General features: G+C 43.0%; 1 protein-coding gene across 4 annotated transcripts; it reads left to right on the top strand.

Moving 5' to 3' along the window:
* Positions 1-4,931: 4,931 nt before the first annotated feature.
* TMEM14A (transmembrane protein 14A) lies at positions 4,932-14,252 on the top strand. Of its 4 annotated transcripts, none has more exons than XM_066994804.1 (6): positions 4,932-5,143; positions 5,463-5,592; positions 6,977-7,062; positions 8,944-9,045; positions 12,561-12,648; positions 13,379-13,585. In XM_066994804.1, exons 3-6 carry the CDS (start codon positions 6,987-6,989, stop codon positions 13,509-13,511), a joined length of 399 nt encoding a protein of 132 aa, XP_066850905.1. In that variant the 5' UTR covers positions 4,932-5,143; positions 5,463-5,592; positions 6,977-6,986; the 3' UTR covers positions 13,512-13,585. The 4 variants fall into 4 exon arrangements, with proteins under 4 accessions (XP_066850905.1, XP_066850904.1, XP_066850906.1 ...); XM_066994803.1 differs by having other exon boundaries at positions 5,463-5,582; positions 13,379-13,582; XM_066994805.1 differs by lacking the exon at positions 13,379-13,585 and adding an exon at positions 13,645-14,252 and having other exon boundaries at positions 4,941-5,143; positions 5,463-5,582.
* Positions 14,253-15,185: the final 933 nt, after the last annotated feature.

The following is a 15,185-nucleotide window of genomic DNA, read 5'->3' as shown; positions in this document are numbered from 1 at the left end:
TTGCTCATAAGCCTCTGAACACAGTATCAGGGCCCTGTAAGAAACATGAGGGATGCCCTGGTGGGTCAGACCGACGTCCAGCTATCACCAGTATCTTTCCTCCAGTTACAGGAGATGCTATTTAAAAAGACCATGCAAGCCTGCCTGCTTCATGCATATCCCTTGTTCTCCTCCAGCATCCACAATCACTGCATTAGTGATGCTAGAGAGCACATCCCTACTCATTCCTTTGAGTATCTCTTTATGAACCTGTAGTCCATTTAATTCAGCTTCTTTTTCAATCTGCTGACCTATCTGCTCCCCAAAACCTCTGCTAGCAGTAAATTCCACAAGTTAACAATCTGCCACATAAAATCTATTTCCTTCTGTCTTTTCCAAACCAATTTGCTATTGCTTTCAATAAGTGTCCCTAATTGTAGTAGTGCAGAACTTGGAGCATAACAGTCTGCATTCACCCTACCCACTGCCTTGATTTTGTAAATCCTGATCATATCCGCTCTCTCCAAATTGAAATCCTTAACAGTCCATCCGCCTTTCACTCCCCTCTTTCATGCAGGAGCAAGGATCCCAGGGACCATCAGCTCTCCAAGACTGCAATGCCAGAGCAGAAATGTCAACAGCAAGCGATGCCCTTTTCCAGTTTTCTGATGATTTATCATCGTTGCTTGGCATAGAATTCACGGAGTGCCAGAGCTGGTTCAAGGGAGGGACCGAGAATGTGGAAGCCAGTGACTGAAATAACTTTAGTTATTGCAAAATCGCAGTTTGAGCCACTGTCTGTGCACCCCTTCAAAGCCAGGATCTCGCAGAGCTCTTCCCTCTGGGAGAGAGGTTGCATTTTCCTTTCCGTTTTGGTGTGAGAATGCTCTGAAGGATGTCTATGATTTGGGAACACCTCCTCATAAGATCACAACGTTGTCCACGGTGGACTTGAGCAAAGGTAGAGCTATAACAGCGGCCATCAGCTGATGTCTAGGAAAGAGTAAGGACAGGGAATGCAGATAAAAAATTTTGCCCTAAAACTTTCCTACCTTTGGGCTATTTTGCAGCTCAAAGAAGCTGCCTTGAGGCATATACAGTTTTAAATATGCCTTGGTGCTCCTGCTAGAATTTGGGAAGGGCAAGGGATCCTGTGCCTGCGGGCTCAGGCAAGCTGTTGTCTGGCAAACTTGTGCTCAGTGTGTGAAGCTGAAAACAGCCCCTCCGGTACCAAGCATACAGCAGTGAGAGGCATCAGAGACCTGATTTCTACCATAGGCCCACAAATATTGCAGGAGGGGTCTGAGAGCACACACACGCACACAACATTTCCCTTCTCCCTCCCAAGAAACTTTCATCTTCATGAGTTGCTTTCAGTCAGCTAAAAACAACACACAATGACAAACAAGCCGCTTCAAATGAGTCTGAAATCCCGTGGGGTTTCACTCTGACTTCCTGAACAACTCTTAAATCCACATATCTATTAAGAAAGATGGGAAGTGTGGGATATCTCAGAAGCACAGCACAGCTAGTGGTCCTAATCTGGATTTATTTAAATCCAGGATTCCCGAGGCACTGAAGGGAAAAATCCCCATTTCTTCAGGAGACACATTTTATCGGCTTTTGCGAACTCGTTCGGGAAAAGCAAACCACTGCGCTGATGAGAACCCAAGGCAGCTTGATCACTCACTCTTAACCTCTGCTACTGCTCTTTGACCATGCCTGGTGGGCAGAAACCATTTTTTTTACACATCAAATCCCTGCGTATCACAATCACATTCTTCCATTTTGTCCTCCTTAAAACCTCCGGTACTAAATGTAGCTAGACCCAAATTACACCAGAGCCCTCTCCATAAAATCCTGTTGGATATTGTCAGCCTGCAAGGTCCACGTGGACATGTACCTTTATCGCACAAAATAAGGGACTGGAAAGGAGAATCGGAAACGAAGAGGCCCTTTTGGCAGCAGAGAGCCTTTACATTAGAGCACCATCTCCACTTGATCCCACTGTCTATGTCATTGATAAAGATATTAAACAGTGCCGGTCCCAGAACACACCCCTGAGGGACACCACTCATCACCAGCCTCCACCTGGACATGGAGCCATTGACCACCACTCTCTGGGTACGGCCTTCGAGCCAATTCCTTATCCACTGAATGGTCCACCCTTCAAATTCATATCTATCCAATTTGGAGACCAGGATGTCATGTGGGTCCATGTTAAAGGCCTTATAGAAGTGCAGGTAGATGACACTGTTTGGTCTTCCCTTGTCAACTGATGCAGTCACTCCACCACAGAAGGCCACCAGATTGGTCAGGCATGATTTGCCCTTGGTGAAGCCATGCTGGCTGTCTCGGATCACCTTCTTGTCTCACATGTGCCTTGACATTGCTTCCAGGAGGATCTTTTCCATGACCTTCCCAGGCACGGACGTGAGGCTTACCAGTCGTTAGTTCCCCTGATCCTCTTTTCTACCCTTTCTAAAAATGGGAGTGATGTTTCCCTTTTTCCAGTCACCAGGACTTTTCAAATATGATGGAGAGAGGCTTGGCAACTACATCAGCCAGTTAGCATTAAACCTTACTTACAGCTACAAACAGTCTTCAGTGTTAATACAGGAAGAACAGCAAAAGCTATAAGTGGCTAATAGCAGGAGATGGGTCTTGTGATTCTTTCTGCCAGCACCCTAAAAACAGGTAGCCGAGCAAAAATGTTCAAGGAGAAGAAGATGAGCTGTTACATTTCAGCCCAAGCCCCTTAAAGTCTTCTTGTTTTATACAAAATACTTGTAAATCAAGTCAGAAGTGCAGCCTTTCTCTGGAGAGAGTATATACATTTGGACATGAGTGCAGATGGGTCTAAAAAAGGTATCGCATTATCAATACAGATGGAACCTGCTGGGCACTGGGCTGTAAAATATTGAGAAGCTTCCTCTCAATATTTTTAACCCTTTCTCTCTTCAGGTCTCATTTTCATGAAGATGAAAAGCATATCCTTGAAATTAAAGCGATTTACTTGCAAAATATGGAAGCTGTTTTTCCAAACCAGAGAGATGCTAGAAACTGTTCAATGAAACAGTTATGTTTATAATGGACAAAAACACGTATTCTCCCCTAAATTCATCCTTGTAGTTGGCTCAGCTGTTGTAAATGGAACTCTCCAAAAACAAAGCAAACTAATCATAACATAAAACAAAATAACCAAAACAAGCTAAAATAAAACAGCTGGAAGTAGACACCCAACAGGGAAAATTTCAGCTCAAACTGGCAGTTAGGAACAACTGAAAATGAGAATAGAAAGTGCTGAGCAACATTAACACTAGCTTTGCTGCAAGCTCTGTTATACCTCACTGTTAGGACTGCAGGGTATGATTTGCCACGCTACCAACAAACTAATTGAATGAATTCTCCTCCCACTAAAAACCTCCCCCAGGAGAGGCAATGGTTTCACAACAGACAGTAGTTTAAGTAACAGCTTAGGGAAAACAATACCAAATACTTTTCATAATTGAAAGTGTAGGAGAACATAATAAGCAGAGTGTAATTATGAGAATTCAAATTTAGCCCAGACTTCAGGGCTATCCAGTCTTCAGTGAGAAGTATCATTGAATCAGTAACCACAACTGGTCATTATCCTGTAGGTGCCAAAAGACACTGCATTTGCTCCTCTTTGGAGCCACCTCAGACAGAACTATGTGATTTTACTCAGTTTAATCCACTGTTTATTTTGCTGTGCTTTTCAAGAGCCGCAAGTCTCAGAATACATCATAAAGAAATCCAAGCTATCTGGACTTCAGCTTCACAAATCCACTTTTGGTTTGCATTTTGGAGCCGTCCTGCCCTCAAGTGTCCTATGCTTGTTTTCCAAAGTCGCTGTACCTTTCCTCTTCCTTCCCACAGACACTTGTGAGATAAGGAGAACGGTTCTGTTTTCCACTGGGCAGACACACTTGGACAGCTCACATGGAGAGGGTTTGTGTCACAACAATTAAATGCTAACAGAAAAAACAAATGGAACGTTAGTAGTGGAAATTAAGTACGTTAACCCTAATGAGAATACCGATTCACTTTCCAGCGAACTCTTTGGAGCGGAAAACTCCCACACCTTTAAGCAAAGACATCTAAAGGAAAAACAAGATTTTGGCAGGGATTTTGAAATGACCCCTAAAGAAGGCAGGTATCCAACTCCGATTACACGGCATTGTGCATCTCTCCCTGTGGCCATGCTTACGTTCGACCTGCTCACAGGAACAATGGAAGCGTGGGGAATGTCATAGACAGGCACCCCTGAGCTACCGCTGAAGGACACGTCCCGCACCGGTCGAGAACAGCTTGTTTGAGAGAAAGCTAAAGGAATATTGAGCGGGTTGAGAAAAAAAACATACAAAAATAGCCTGTAGTGGAATGGCTCCAACAAACAAGGCTAGCAGATGAGGAGGGAATCCGCTAGAATAACCACGTCAAACAGCTTCATAAATGAGCTACATGTGTAGCATCTGAGTCTCGAGGTTTGGGTCTGTCGGTTTCCCTGGACAAACAAACATCCTCAGCATCCTGCCTGCGTGTCTGCCCGCGCGGCTCCATGCAGACAGCCCTCCAGTTTTAAGGATGCAGGCCAGGGACAGGGGCTGGTTTGGGCAATTAACGCAGGGAGGAAAAGCCCTGTGTGAAGGGCTGCGGGCAGAGCAGGGACCAGCCTCGGTGTTGGGCCGCAGGGTGGCTCTGAGGGGGGTTCAGACTTAAAATCCCAAGTTAAACCCCTGCCACTGGAGCCCAGGCAGCCCAGCAGCCCGAGGGCAGGTCGAGGACTTCCACCAAGCAGCAGACGACCCCCGCAGAGCCGGGGGCTGCCGCTGAGGGGCGCAGAGCCCCGCTCCCCTCCCCGCCACCCGGGCTTTGTCCCCGCATTTTTTTTTCCCCCCGTTTCGGCCTAGCTCCCTCAAAACGCCGCTCCCCCCTCACGGCCGCCCCGCCGCCATGATGGCGGCAGGCGCCCTCCTGCTCCCTCGCTCCTCCTCGGCCGGGCTGAGCCCCGCCGAAGGGCAAAAACCGGGGAAGGGGCAGCGAAGAGGGAGCTGGAGGGGCCCTGCAGCGCCTCACGCCGCCCGCCGGGAGCGGGGAAGGCGGAGCGGAGCGGAGGGAGGGCGGAGGGCGGCGGGACGAGGTACGGGGAGAGCGGCCGTGGGGCGAGCGGGCGGCGAGGGGGGCTCCGCCGCCTCCCTGCTGCGGCCGGCGGCTGCCCCGCAGGCGGCTCCTCGCCTCCCCGCAGCGGCTCCGGGGCTGCCGCGGGAGAGCCGCCGCCGCCAGCGGGAGCTCGGAGCTTGGGGCTGGGGAGGCCGAGGCCCGGCGCCGGGCAGGGCCGCTGCGGGGAGCGGGGCAGGGCCGGGGACCGGCGGGCACGGGGAGCGAGGGGGCAGCAGGGGGTGGGTCGAAGGCCGGGCTTTAGTCGTGGCCTGCTACAACCCTGCGTCTTCTTTCCCCAGTGGGTTACAGCCGACCGGGGCTCGTTCTGAGCTGCTTGTTTTGATATTAAAAGCTTGGCGTGAAATGACGAGTGTGTTCTTTTTCCTGCTGCCGTTTTAACACCAGCCACGGTTCCTCAGGTGGGAAGAAGTGTGCGCTGAGATCGATGTGGGAGAAGGGAGGGAAAAGTGGGGCCTTCCTGTGGATAACGCGTACAGCTAGTTCTGTGCATGACACATCATGTTTTTCAGTAGTTCGAAGGTCGGTTTAAGTGCCACCTGTGAAAAAGAGTTATTTCTTAACACTACTGCAGGACCTGTGAGATGCTCAACACAAACCAGGTGGGACGGCTCCCTTCCACCAGGGCTGCTGGAGAGCCCGGCGCCTGCAGGCACCTGTCCCCAGGCTGGGGAGCAGGGCAGCGGCCAGGCAGCAGCAGGGAGCAGGGTGAGGGCTGTGGGGCTGCTTCAGCTCCTGCCAGCCACTGCCCCTCGTGGCTTTAGTCTTGTGAGGAGCGGCTGAGGGAGCTGGGGTTGTTTAGTCTGGAGAAGAGGAGGCTCAGGGGAGACCTTACTGCTCTCTGCCACTACCTGAAGGGAAGGTGTGGGGAGCTGGGGGTCGGCCTCTTCTCCCAGATAACCAGTGACAGGACTAGATGGAATGGCCTCAAGTTGTGCCAGGGGAGGTTTACGTTGGAAATGAGCAGACATTTCTTCTCAGAAAGAGCAGTCAGGCATTGGGATGGGTTGCCCAGGGAGGTGGTGGAGTCACCATCCCTTGGGGGTCATGGTTTAGTGGGTGACATTGGTGATAGGGTGAAGGTTGGACCAGATAATCTTGGAGGGCTTTTCCAACCTTAATGATTCTGTGATTTAGGAAAAAAAGGGGTCAGCGGTACAGGGACTTAAAAGTGCTTCTGGAGAACAGAAGCCCAGCTTCAGACCAGGTGTCAAAATCTAAAGGTGTAACAAAAGGGACATAGACAGAAATAGGTTAAAGCTTCCATGTATATATATATATGTAAAACGTCCTCCAAATGCCCTCTGTTAACTGTCTGGAAACTTTGGGTAGGCTCTGAAAACTTCCTATTTCATGCTGGTGTTGCAGGGCCCATGACAATCTGCTTGGAGTACACTCCGTACATCCTGGTTGAGAGAGCAGTAAGCTGTGCACTCAGTGTATGTCCAGATCAGCCATGCAGCACAAGTGTAACAAATCTGACACTTGGGGTAGTGTCGAGCTTATTGCTTGCATATGTTTTTGTTTTGTTTTGTTTTGTTTTGTCTGGGAACAGCCTGATAGTAACATGCTATACCTAGATACTGAGCTGTAAAGAAGAGCATCCGTTTGTGAAAAGGTGACACAACAGCTAACAGACGCACCTTCAGCCTTTGAATGTTTTGACACAGTAGTAGCACAATAATTGAACACAACTTAGAAGAGTGTAGTGTTATTTAGAACACTTTACATAATGATTATTTTACTAGGAGGAAGGAACCTGTCTGTCTTCAGTTTCAGTATGTTTTTTCTCCAGGGTTGGGACCATGGCTATTGACTGGATTGGATTTGCATATGCTGCACTGCTGGCTGTTGGAGGCGTTGTAGGATATACTCGTAAAGGTAAATACTGGTACATTGAGATTTGGCAGTCTGAGTTTCCTCTCTTACACACTTTGTGAAAAAGAAGTGGTGAAAGGCATGGAACCTTTGCTGTAGTGAACACATCTGTATCTTAAATCCAGCCTGCAATGCTGTAAATTAACGGAGTATCATGGGATTTACTTGGGTCAGCTTAAGCATAAATGGTCACTTTTTTCTGTTTATCTAACTAATGAGTTTGTTTTCAGGGCAAATAGCTGCTGTCATGTTATTTTGACACTCAGTGTATTCTGGGCCTTTTCATTTCCTTTAATCATTTCTGTCTTAAACAGAGTTGATTATCATTGATTAAAATTTGTTTTCTTCAGAGTCATCCTGGATTGATTCGGAGATTTCCAGATGCACACCAGGGAGAAAACCTTTTATTTGCTTACTCAGATCTGGTGGTTAATTATGTCTTGAATTTTTAACAATGCTAATTTTCATTCTAAGGTAAATATGTAGGCTTTAGATTATCATGTACACATTTCCTGTGTTCAAGTCATTTTATAGTACTTTCTGTGAACTGGTCCAGCTAGTGGCGTACTTCCTGAGCTGAGCACAGCATCCCAGCAGAGGTCGCAGTGGTACTGAGGACAGGCAGCCTGAGCTCCAGGCTCGCTGCCTGTTAGCTGTCCTACAAAGAACACGCCCCAGCAGCACATCAGTCTTGTTCACAGTGGCATTGCACCAGGAGCTGGTATCCAGCTGGTTATCCATCATGATTCTTGGGATTCAGGATCACTGTTTCCCTGCATAGTTTGTGCATGCTTTGGTCCTAGAGACATTGTTTTATATCTTGACTTTTTGAAAACTCCTTTTCCGTTTTCCTTTTTCCGTTTTCCTTTTTCCGTTTTCCTTTTTCCTTTTTCCTTTTTTTTTTTTTTTTCCTTTTCCTTGCTCCCATCTTCACTCACTGACTGTCCCATTCACTTGTTCTATTCTCTTTTTACTAGTTGGTCAGTCCTTGTGGCAAATATGATTTTTTTCTTGGTAATGATTTCTATTTTCTCGTAGATTCTTGATTAATAATATTCAATATAACAGGACTGGGAGGTATATAACATCTGGGGTTCTGGATTCTTCCTTTATAATCATTTTGGGATCAGATTAATCAAGATATTGCCAGCTGTACTGATTCTACACTTTTATCATGTGGTACCCTTAAAATGCCTATTCGGAAACCAAAGTATATTACTGAAACTCTAAACTTCATGAACCAGTTTTATAATGGCACTGTAAGAAAATGTCAAGTTAATTTAAAAAGCTATATTTTCTTCTTCATTGCCATCTCATTGTTTTATATATATATATATATATATATTTAGTTCTTTATTACTTAGATGTAATGTTAGTGATACTATTTTTTTGTCCAGGACTGATGTCTGACTGAAAGGTTTGTGACTAAATGAGGTGTTCAGTTTACCATTTATATATATTGACATATTATGAGTTTTCTATAATTTTTCAGAGACTCTGAAGTGCTCTAAGATATAGTAAAAATCACCAGATAGCTCAGAGAGATTACAAAAATGCTTCTGAAGGTATGTGTGGTAGAAAAAATATCCTAGTTCAGATTTGTGCTTCAAAGATTATTCTTCCCAAATTACAAGTATTGCTAGATCCTCATCATCTCCCTCTAGGTGAGAAGACTTTGGCGGTAATGCTATGCAAGAGAATGAGTAAGAAGGGTTACATAAAAATTGCCTCTCTATTTGCACAGGGTGAGTTGAGTTGGCTGCACAGTGGCAGAAGCAACTCTGTTTTTAAAATATTTGGATAATGCTGTGTAGAGAGTTACTGTGTACAGGCTGAGCTTCAAGACATTGTGTTGAGAAATAACATTTGAATGTTTTCTTGCAGGTAGTAAAATCTCCTTAGCTGCTGGTCTTACCTTTGGCTCTGTGGCTGGTTATGGAGCTTACTGTGTGACACGTGATCCGAAAAATGTGAAGATATCATTGTGTAAGTGTTTTACTACAGTAAAAAAAAAAAAAAGGAGTTCACTGACGTGCCTGTAAAAGTCTCTTTGAGAGCTATGATCATGCTTACCGTGCTTGAATTTAAATGTTAATTTTTAAATAGAGTTAGACACTTCAGCTTAGCTTGCAGAATTCAAGAGCTTAGATATGGAACTGTTTGCAAGATAAGGCAGGTCATTCACACAAAACCAACAGGTGTGCGCTACCACCTGGCAGCGCCTCCTTTTATTAGACGGTTACGTAACACTGTACATATTGTGAAATCCAGCTGGGAAACATGAAAGAGATGTCTCATTAGAGATACCTGTGTTATTATCTCATTATTATTATCTCGTTAGAGATACAGATTAGAATGTTTTGAGAAGTAAAGGTGGTGCAGGATCCGGTCTTGCATGATGCAGCATTTCCTCAGCTCTCAAACAAGGAGATGACATGGCTTTTTTCTTCACTGCCAAGAAAGACAGGGTACAAGCCATGCAGTAATTGCCATCCTAGCAAGCTTGCCGTGAAACCCACATGGAGGCAAGGAACTGCAGTCTCTAAGGGGTATGGCATTCACCTCACATAACCAATTTGCAATAGGAATTATTGGGAGCTTGTGTCACTCATGGGTTTAGTACTGATGGCTTAGGCTGTGGTTTCCCATGCAAAAATACAGTTAAGATACATTTAAGCCGGATTGTGTGAGCCCACAATCACTTTTTCTGACCGTAGTTAGAACTTACAGTAGAGTGTTTCTGCTGGCTTTATGCTTTAAACCAACCATTGCTATAACAACTTTCATTTTAAAACAAAGTTGAATAGCATTACTAGCAAAGTGCATTCACACCAACTGGGTTTTTAGCAAAGGTGGTCGTAGCATACCTGATCTTCTCCTCAATGTCCTAAAATCGGATATTCTCGTTTTGCAGTCGTGATCTTGCACATGTTACTTATCCCACAGTTAGAAAACGTGTAAATCTTTTTTGCAGTGAAGACACAACCTTAAGTCTACATAAATTTGTAATCGTTCATTGTGACATGCTTTTAAGCATCATCCAGTATTGTACTTACATGGGTCAATGAAACGTTAATTTGGATACAGAATTAGTGGAAGAGAAAACAGAATTTACTAAATGTTGCTTGTTTCCCAGTTCCCTGATTTTGAAAGGACTAATATAAAATTTCTACTAACCTGCTCATGAACATCAGATAATATTAAAATATAGTCAGTGGCAAGCAGTTCGTGTAATCGTAGGCACGGGAGGACTTTCAACTGGAGAAATATGTAGTACTCATTTAATAGGCATTATAGCAATGCAGATTAGATAGAGTTTACTACATCTGCACTAGAAAGTTCTTAATGCGTAGAGTAAAAAGAACAGAGACTGTTAAAAGAAAATCAGAGTGTTTTCACTTACACTTAACCTCCTGAAGTGCCCAAAGCAGCTAGAGCACAAATGCAAGAGGGAAATTAAATGCGTGGAAGAAATTGACCACTCTGAACACAGCAACCAGTAGGGTAAATTGAATTGCAGCGTAGAATGAAACTAGTACCCAAACCTTTAAAAGATAAAGACATTTAAAAAAATATCTCCCTGAAAAATTACAGTTATCCACAATACCTTTCACCTACTCAAGAGTCTCCTACAATAATGTAAGTAGTATTTTAGTACAAGACCTTGACAGTAGGGTTCTTGTAACTTGTCCTACATGCAAAGAGTATGTGGCATACAGACTGGAAGCAAATTTCTTTAGTTGTTTTATAAATATTTTTTTCAAGCATTTTTCCACTCCTGTGAAATGAAGTCTGTGCTTTCTTGAATACTTTAGTGAAAGTTTATGTGATTGCAGTAGGTGTAGAAATTGGGACTGCAGTATGCAACAGTTACTGCTAGTGAGAATGCAACTTGTTGCATCTGATATATTGAATTTCTGAGTCTGAGTTACTGAGTTGAATTTGGCTTTATCTATTGAATTTCTTTGATTTCAGCTGAAATAGTGAATGTCTGGCACTTTTGAAAATCATGTCTAAAAGATTAACCTCTTAAAAAATCACTGGCACGTTTGAAAAGCTGAATATTAGTAACTGGAAGAAAGAACATTACAGGCTAGACATTCTTTGTAGCTTCTAATTAACTGTAAATATACTCAGGGCTCTAGATGAGACACACGCTGTGGAACAGTTTACTCTTCAGACATTCCTGAGAGGATCAAGACTATGGGACCAGAAAATAAGAGAAAGGGATAATGGTGCAGGGTGCCCTTAGTGAGCGCACGTGCTTAGCTGGTAGAGTTTTCTAAGATGTGTGTAGCTGGCAGAGCTTGTCGTATAACGTTGGAATGAGTTTAAAACTGATTCTTGGCTACTGTGAGCACAACTCTGTTCACAGGAGATAGTGGAGCTGGAAGAGAGTTAGCAAGATAGTTTAACTGCTCCATAAAAATGGAAGAGATTTATACAGCTGTCATTACTTCAGCTGCAAAAGTGATAAAACATAGCTGCCTGTGCTGCCTCTCTGCCCACTTCTAGGAAGCATTTCAGGTGACAGTTCTTTAACTAAGCTAGCTATCTTTGCAGTTTTATGTATTCTTATTAGTCTTCTCATTTATGTAGCACTCTGCAGTCATTAACTCAATTTGAAATCCCCACGCCCAGTTGCAGTTCATTGCTACCTCTGTTTTTAGGCAGAAGAGCTCCAGGAAGATAAAATTCCTTTCATGATGTTTGTTCACAGAATCACAGAATCATCTAGGTTGGAAGAGACATCCAAGATCATCCAGTCCAACCTCTGACCTAACACTAACAAGTCCTCCACTAAACCATATCACTAAGTTCTACATCTAAACATCTTTTAAAGACCTCCAGGGATGGTGACTCAACCACTTCCCTGGGCAGCCCATTCCTCTGCTGCTAACACTGCATCCGATGCCCTCTTGGGCTGCCCACCTCTTGTCACTGAGAAGGACAAGAGAAAGGCTTCCATGTAGCAAAGGAGATGTTGATACCCATAATCTGTAGCAAAAATAAGAAGCAAACCTTCAAATCTAGTTTTTAAGGCTTAGCAAATAAGAGCTAGCATTCTAAAAAGAAATTAGATAAAGTTGAATGCTCTAGCTGCTTGAACAGCTAGTAAGAAAAACAGCTGTGTTGGTCTAGGGTGGTGGGTTTTATGAGACACTGTACCTGTAACTCAGCATAAATGTTAGTGTTATGGTGAGGATTCTTCCTACTTTGTTGGTATCCCCACGAATGTAGATATGGAGGGATACACTTAACTGTCTGACAGACTTGCTTAGTATCTGCAGAGGATTTAGCATTCTGCTGCACCTGGAAACACTATGTGCAGCTGAAGGAAGTCCTGCTAATGAATTTTATAGACTTATTTCTCTGACCTACTATTTTATTAAACTGCACTTCATATCAAAACATAACAATGACCTTTGATAAATCTCCATGTTCCTGAATAGTTCACTGGGAAAAGTGAGAACATAAATATATTGACTTGTCTTTTACAGTTTCAGCTTTTCTTTTGACCATTATCATGGGAATGAGGTTCAAGAGGTCCAAGAAATTAATGCCAGCCGGACTAGTAGCATGCCTGAGGTAAACATCTATTGAGGATCTTAATGTAAAGATTTCACTGATTTTCAAACAGTTTTCACCCAATGTCCAGTTCAAGCCAGTGTCAGTGGAAGTTACTGTTGTCCAGAAACTGTGAAAACTAAGTGGAATTAGTTTGGAGGTCACGCTCCTGTTTCCAGTGAACAGCTCTTTCATCTCACGAGGCAGATACATCAGATACGGACTTTCTCAGCAGAGAAAGGAGATATCTGCAATTAAATATTAATGCGTATCAATAAGGCTTTTCAAAGAACCTGAGGTAAGCCTCAGTGTTTCCAAATAGACATGTGTAAAGCCAGACATCAAATGTCATACAACATCTTAACAGCTTAAAAAAAAAAAAATCCACTTTGGTGTCGAAGTACTGCATTCAGAAGTACTGGAAGCTCAGCACCTGCTAAAACTGGGATTTTTTTTTTAGCTGCCCTAAGAACTTTGGTCAGTGTTACTGCAAATTATGTTTCTAACCATCCTGATTTCTCTACTGCTGCTTTTTATTTTTTGGCATTCTGAAAAACTAAATTTTCTGTATTTAATGTTTTGGAATTAAATTATGAAGTAAGTTGAAACATTTTTTTTCCCTATGGGTGAATAATGTAAATTTTTTTCAACTCTAAATCACAAACTATTTTTTGAAGGAAGAATAACTGTCGCTTCATTGTCCCCAGACTTAATGTAACTCCATTAATTGTTTTATTTGCAATGCATACAGGGAGGAAAAACTCAGATGCAAATGGTCAAGATGCAAAAGTTTTGAATCGGGACTTAAACTGGAAAATATTATTTTCTGTTGTGGATCTCTTTTCAAGCCTAGGCAGAGTGTTTCAGTGGACACTGAGCTGTAGATTGAGACATTTTGAAAGATTGCTGACTAGAGGCTCTAGTGTCAGGTATTTATAAATGTGCTCTTATTTTATGATGACTTTCATTGTTTATGCACAGCCATACTTACAGGCTTTGTCGTGCTTTCTTTTACAGCCTTTTGATGATTCTGAGGCTTGTTTTTATGCTGATGTAGGAGAATTGAGCAACTTGAGAATCGAAGTATGACTGTCACACCCACCTAACAAAAAGGCAGGCTCTCCGTACTTGAAAGACAAGTTTGAACACAAATCTTATTTTGCTTTTATCTTTTCTGTAAATCTGTACCTGTAATTTAATTATTGGCACTTGCTGGTATTTTGCAAGTTTTTTAAAAAACTAAAACAAGTGTTTTGCTGATGATGTGTTTTGATCTTCCATTTAAGCAATCTGTTAACTCAAGGGATCTTTACCTGTAAGTTTGATAGCTTTCAGAGGTGCTGAGCACCCCAGGAAATTATGTTAGGCTTGCACTGTATCTCTGAGAGAACATACACATAAATATATCATTATGCTAAAAAGATTGAGTGTTCTGAACCGTGATTTTGTAACTTCTGTAATTAAGTAATCCATCCTAATCGTATTGTCAGTTACTAATCAATAAAGATGTGTGCCTGTACTAACAGTAGAAAACCCACATTCCTTTCAAACACGTGTATCTTCTTCCACTAATTCTAAGTGTAAAAATTTTTATCAGTGTTCAAATAAAACATAAAAAGTTCAAAGCTTCTCTCAGTTTCTTAGGCAGGCTGGTGAGCCAGTTTGTCGGTGGAAGTCTGGTGAGCTGCTGTGTACTCATTGCCAGTTTAAAATATGTACTGTACCACGTGCCACTGTGGCACTAAGGGACGTGGTTTCATCTCCCTATTATTATAACATTACAAATATATATATACTTATATAAAAATAAGTGTATATACTTATATATAAGTATTTATACTTATATAAAAATGAGTATATATTATAAACATTACTATAATATTAAAAAGGCCACATATCTCTAAGCACATACATCACATCTTAATGCTGCACAAATCCAGCAGAACACCAAGCTTGTTGATCTTGGCAGGGGCCTAGGTGGGAACAAGGTGTGAGCAGCTCAAATGTCTAAGGAATATCTGACCAAAAAATATTAAAAAAATATCAACAAACTAACCACCAGCCTTGGCCCCCACCTCTGAATCTTCTGCTAACAAATGCTGGTACCAGTCACCTCTAGGTGTTGCCAGGTTTATAGGTGATTGAGCTGGTGTATTACGGATTTCAGTTTGGGACCTTGGTACGTGCAATGACAGCCGGACAGGAAAGATGTGGTTTTTTAATCCTGAATTAGAACTTTAAGACAGGCTGGGGGAATTGGACTGCCGTGTACTGTAATTACAAGCTTCGGTGACCAATGCTGATTTGGATATTTGTACTGTAGATACAGAGGGTCCCACCTTAGATTAAGCTCTACGAAATAGTTTTGGCAACCTAGCGCTGAAATGTGGACACCATCCTGCAGTTGCCTGCTAGTTCAGATCCTGAATGTAATAGGATTTTATATTTTTCAGCATCTCCAGAGTTGAGCCGTTTACACATCCTCAGAATTACCCCGTGGGGACAAGGGCTAGACTCCAAACCCAACTGTAATCCAGAAGCTTTTGCCTAAATTTCTG

Source organism: Anser cygnoides, chromosome 3, assembly GCF_040182565.1.
Source record: "Anser cygnoides isolate HZ-2024a breed goose chromosome 3, Taihu_goose_T2T_genome, whole genome shotgun sequence".
Classification (NCBI taxonomy): Eukaryota; Metazoa; Chordata; class Aves; order Anseriformes; family Anatidae; genus Anser; species Anser cygnoides.
Note: the sequence above shows the minus strand (reverse complement) of the source record. Positions and strands in the feature narration are given on the sequence as shown.

Coding starts and splice junctions, on each gene's coding strand:
- TMEM14A (XM_066994804.1), top strand. CDS start 6,987: ATGGCTATTGACTGGATTGGATTTGCATATGCTGCACTGCTGGCTGTT. Junction 7,063..8,943: donor TGTAGGATATACTCGTAAAG/GTAAATACTGGT, acceptor GTTTTCTTGCAG/GTAGTAAAATCTCCTTAGCT. Junction 9,046..12,560: donor AAATGTGAAGATATCATTGT/GTAAGTGTTTTA, acceptor TGTCTTTTACAG/TTTCAGCTTTTCTTTTGACC.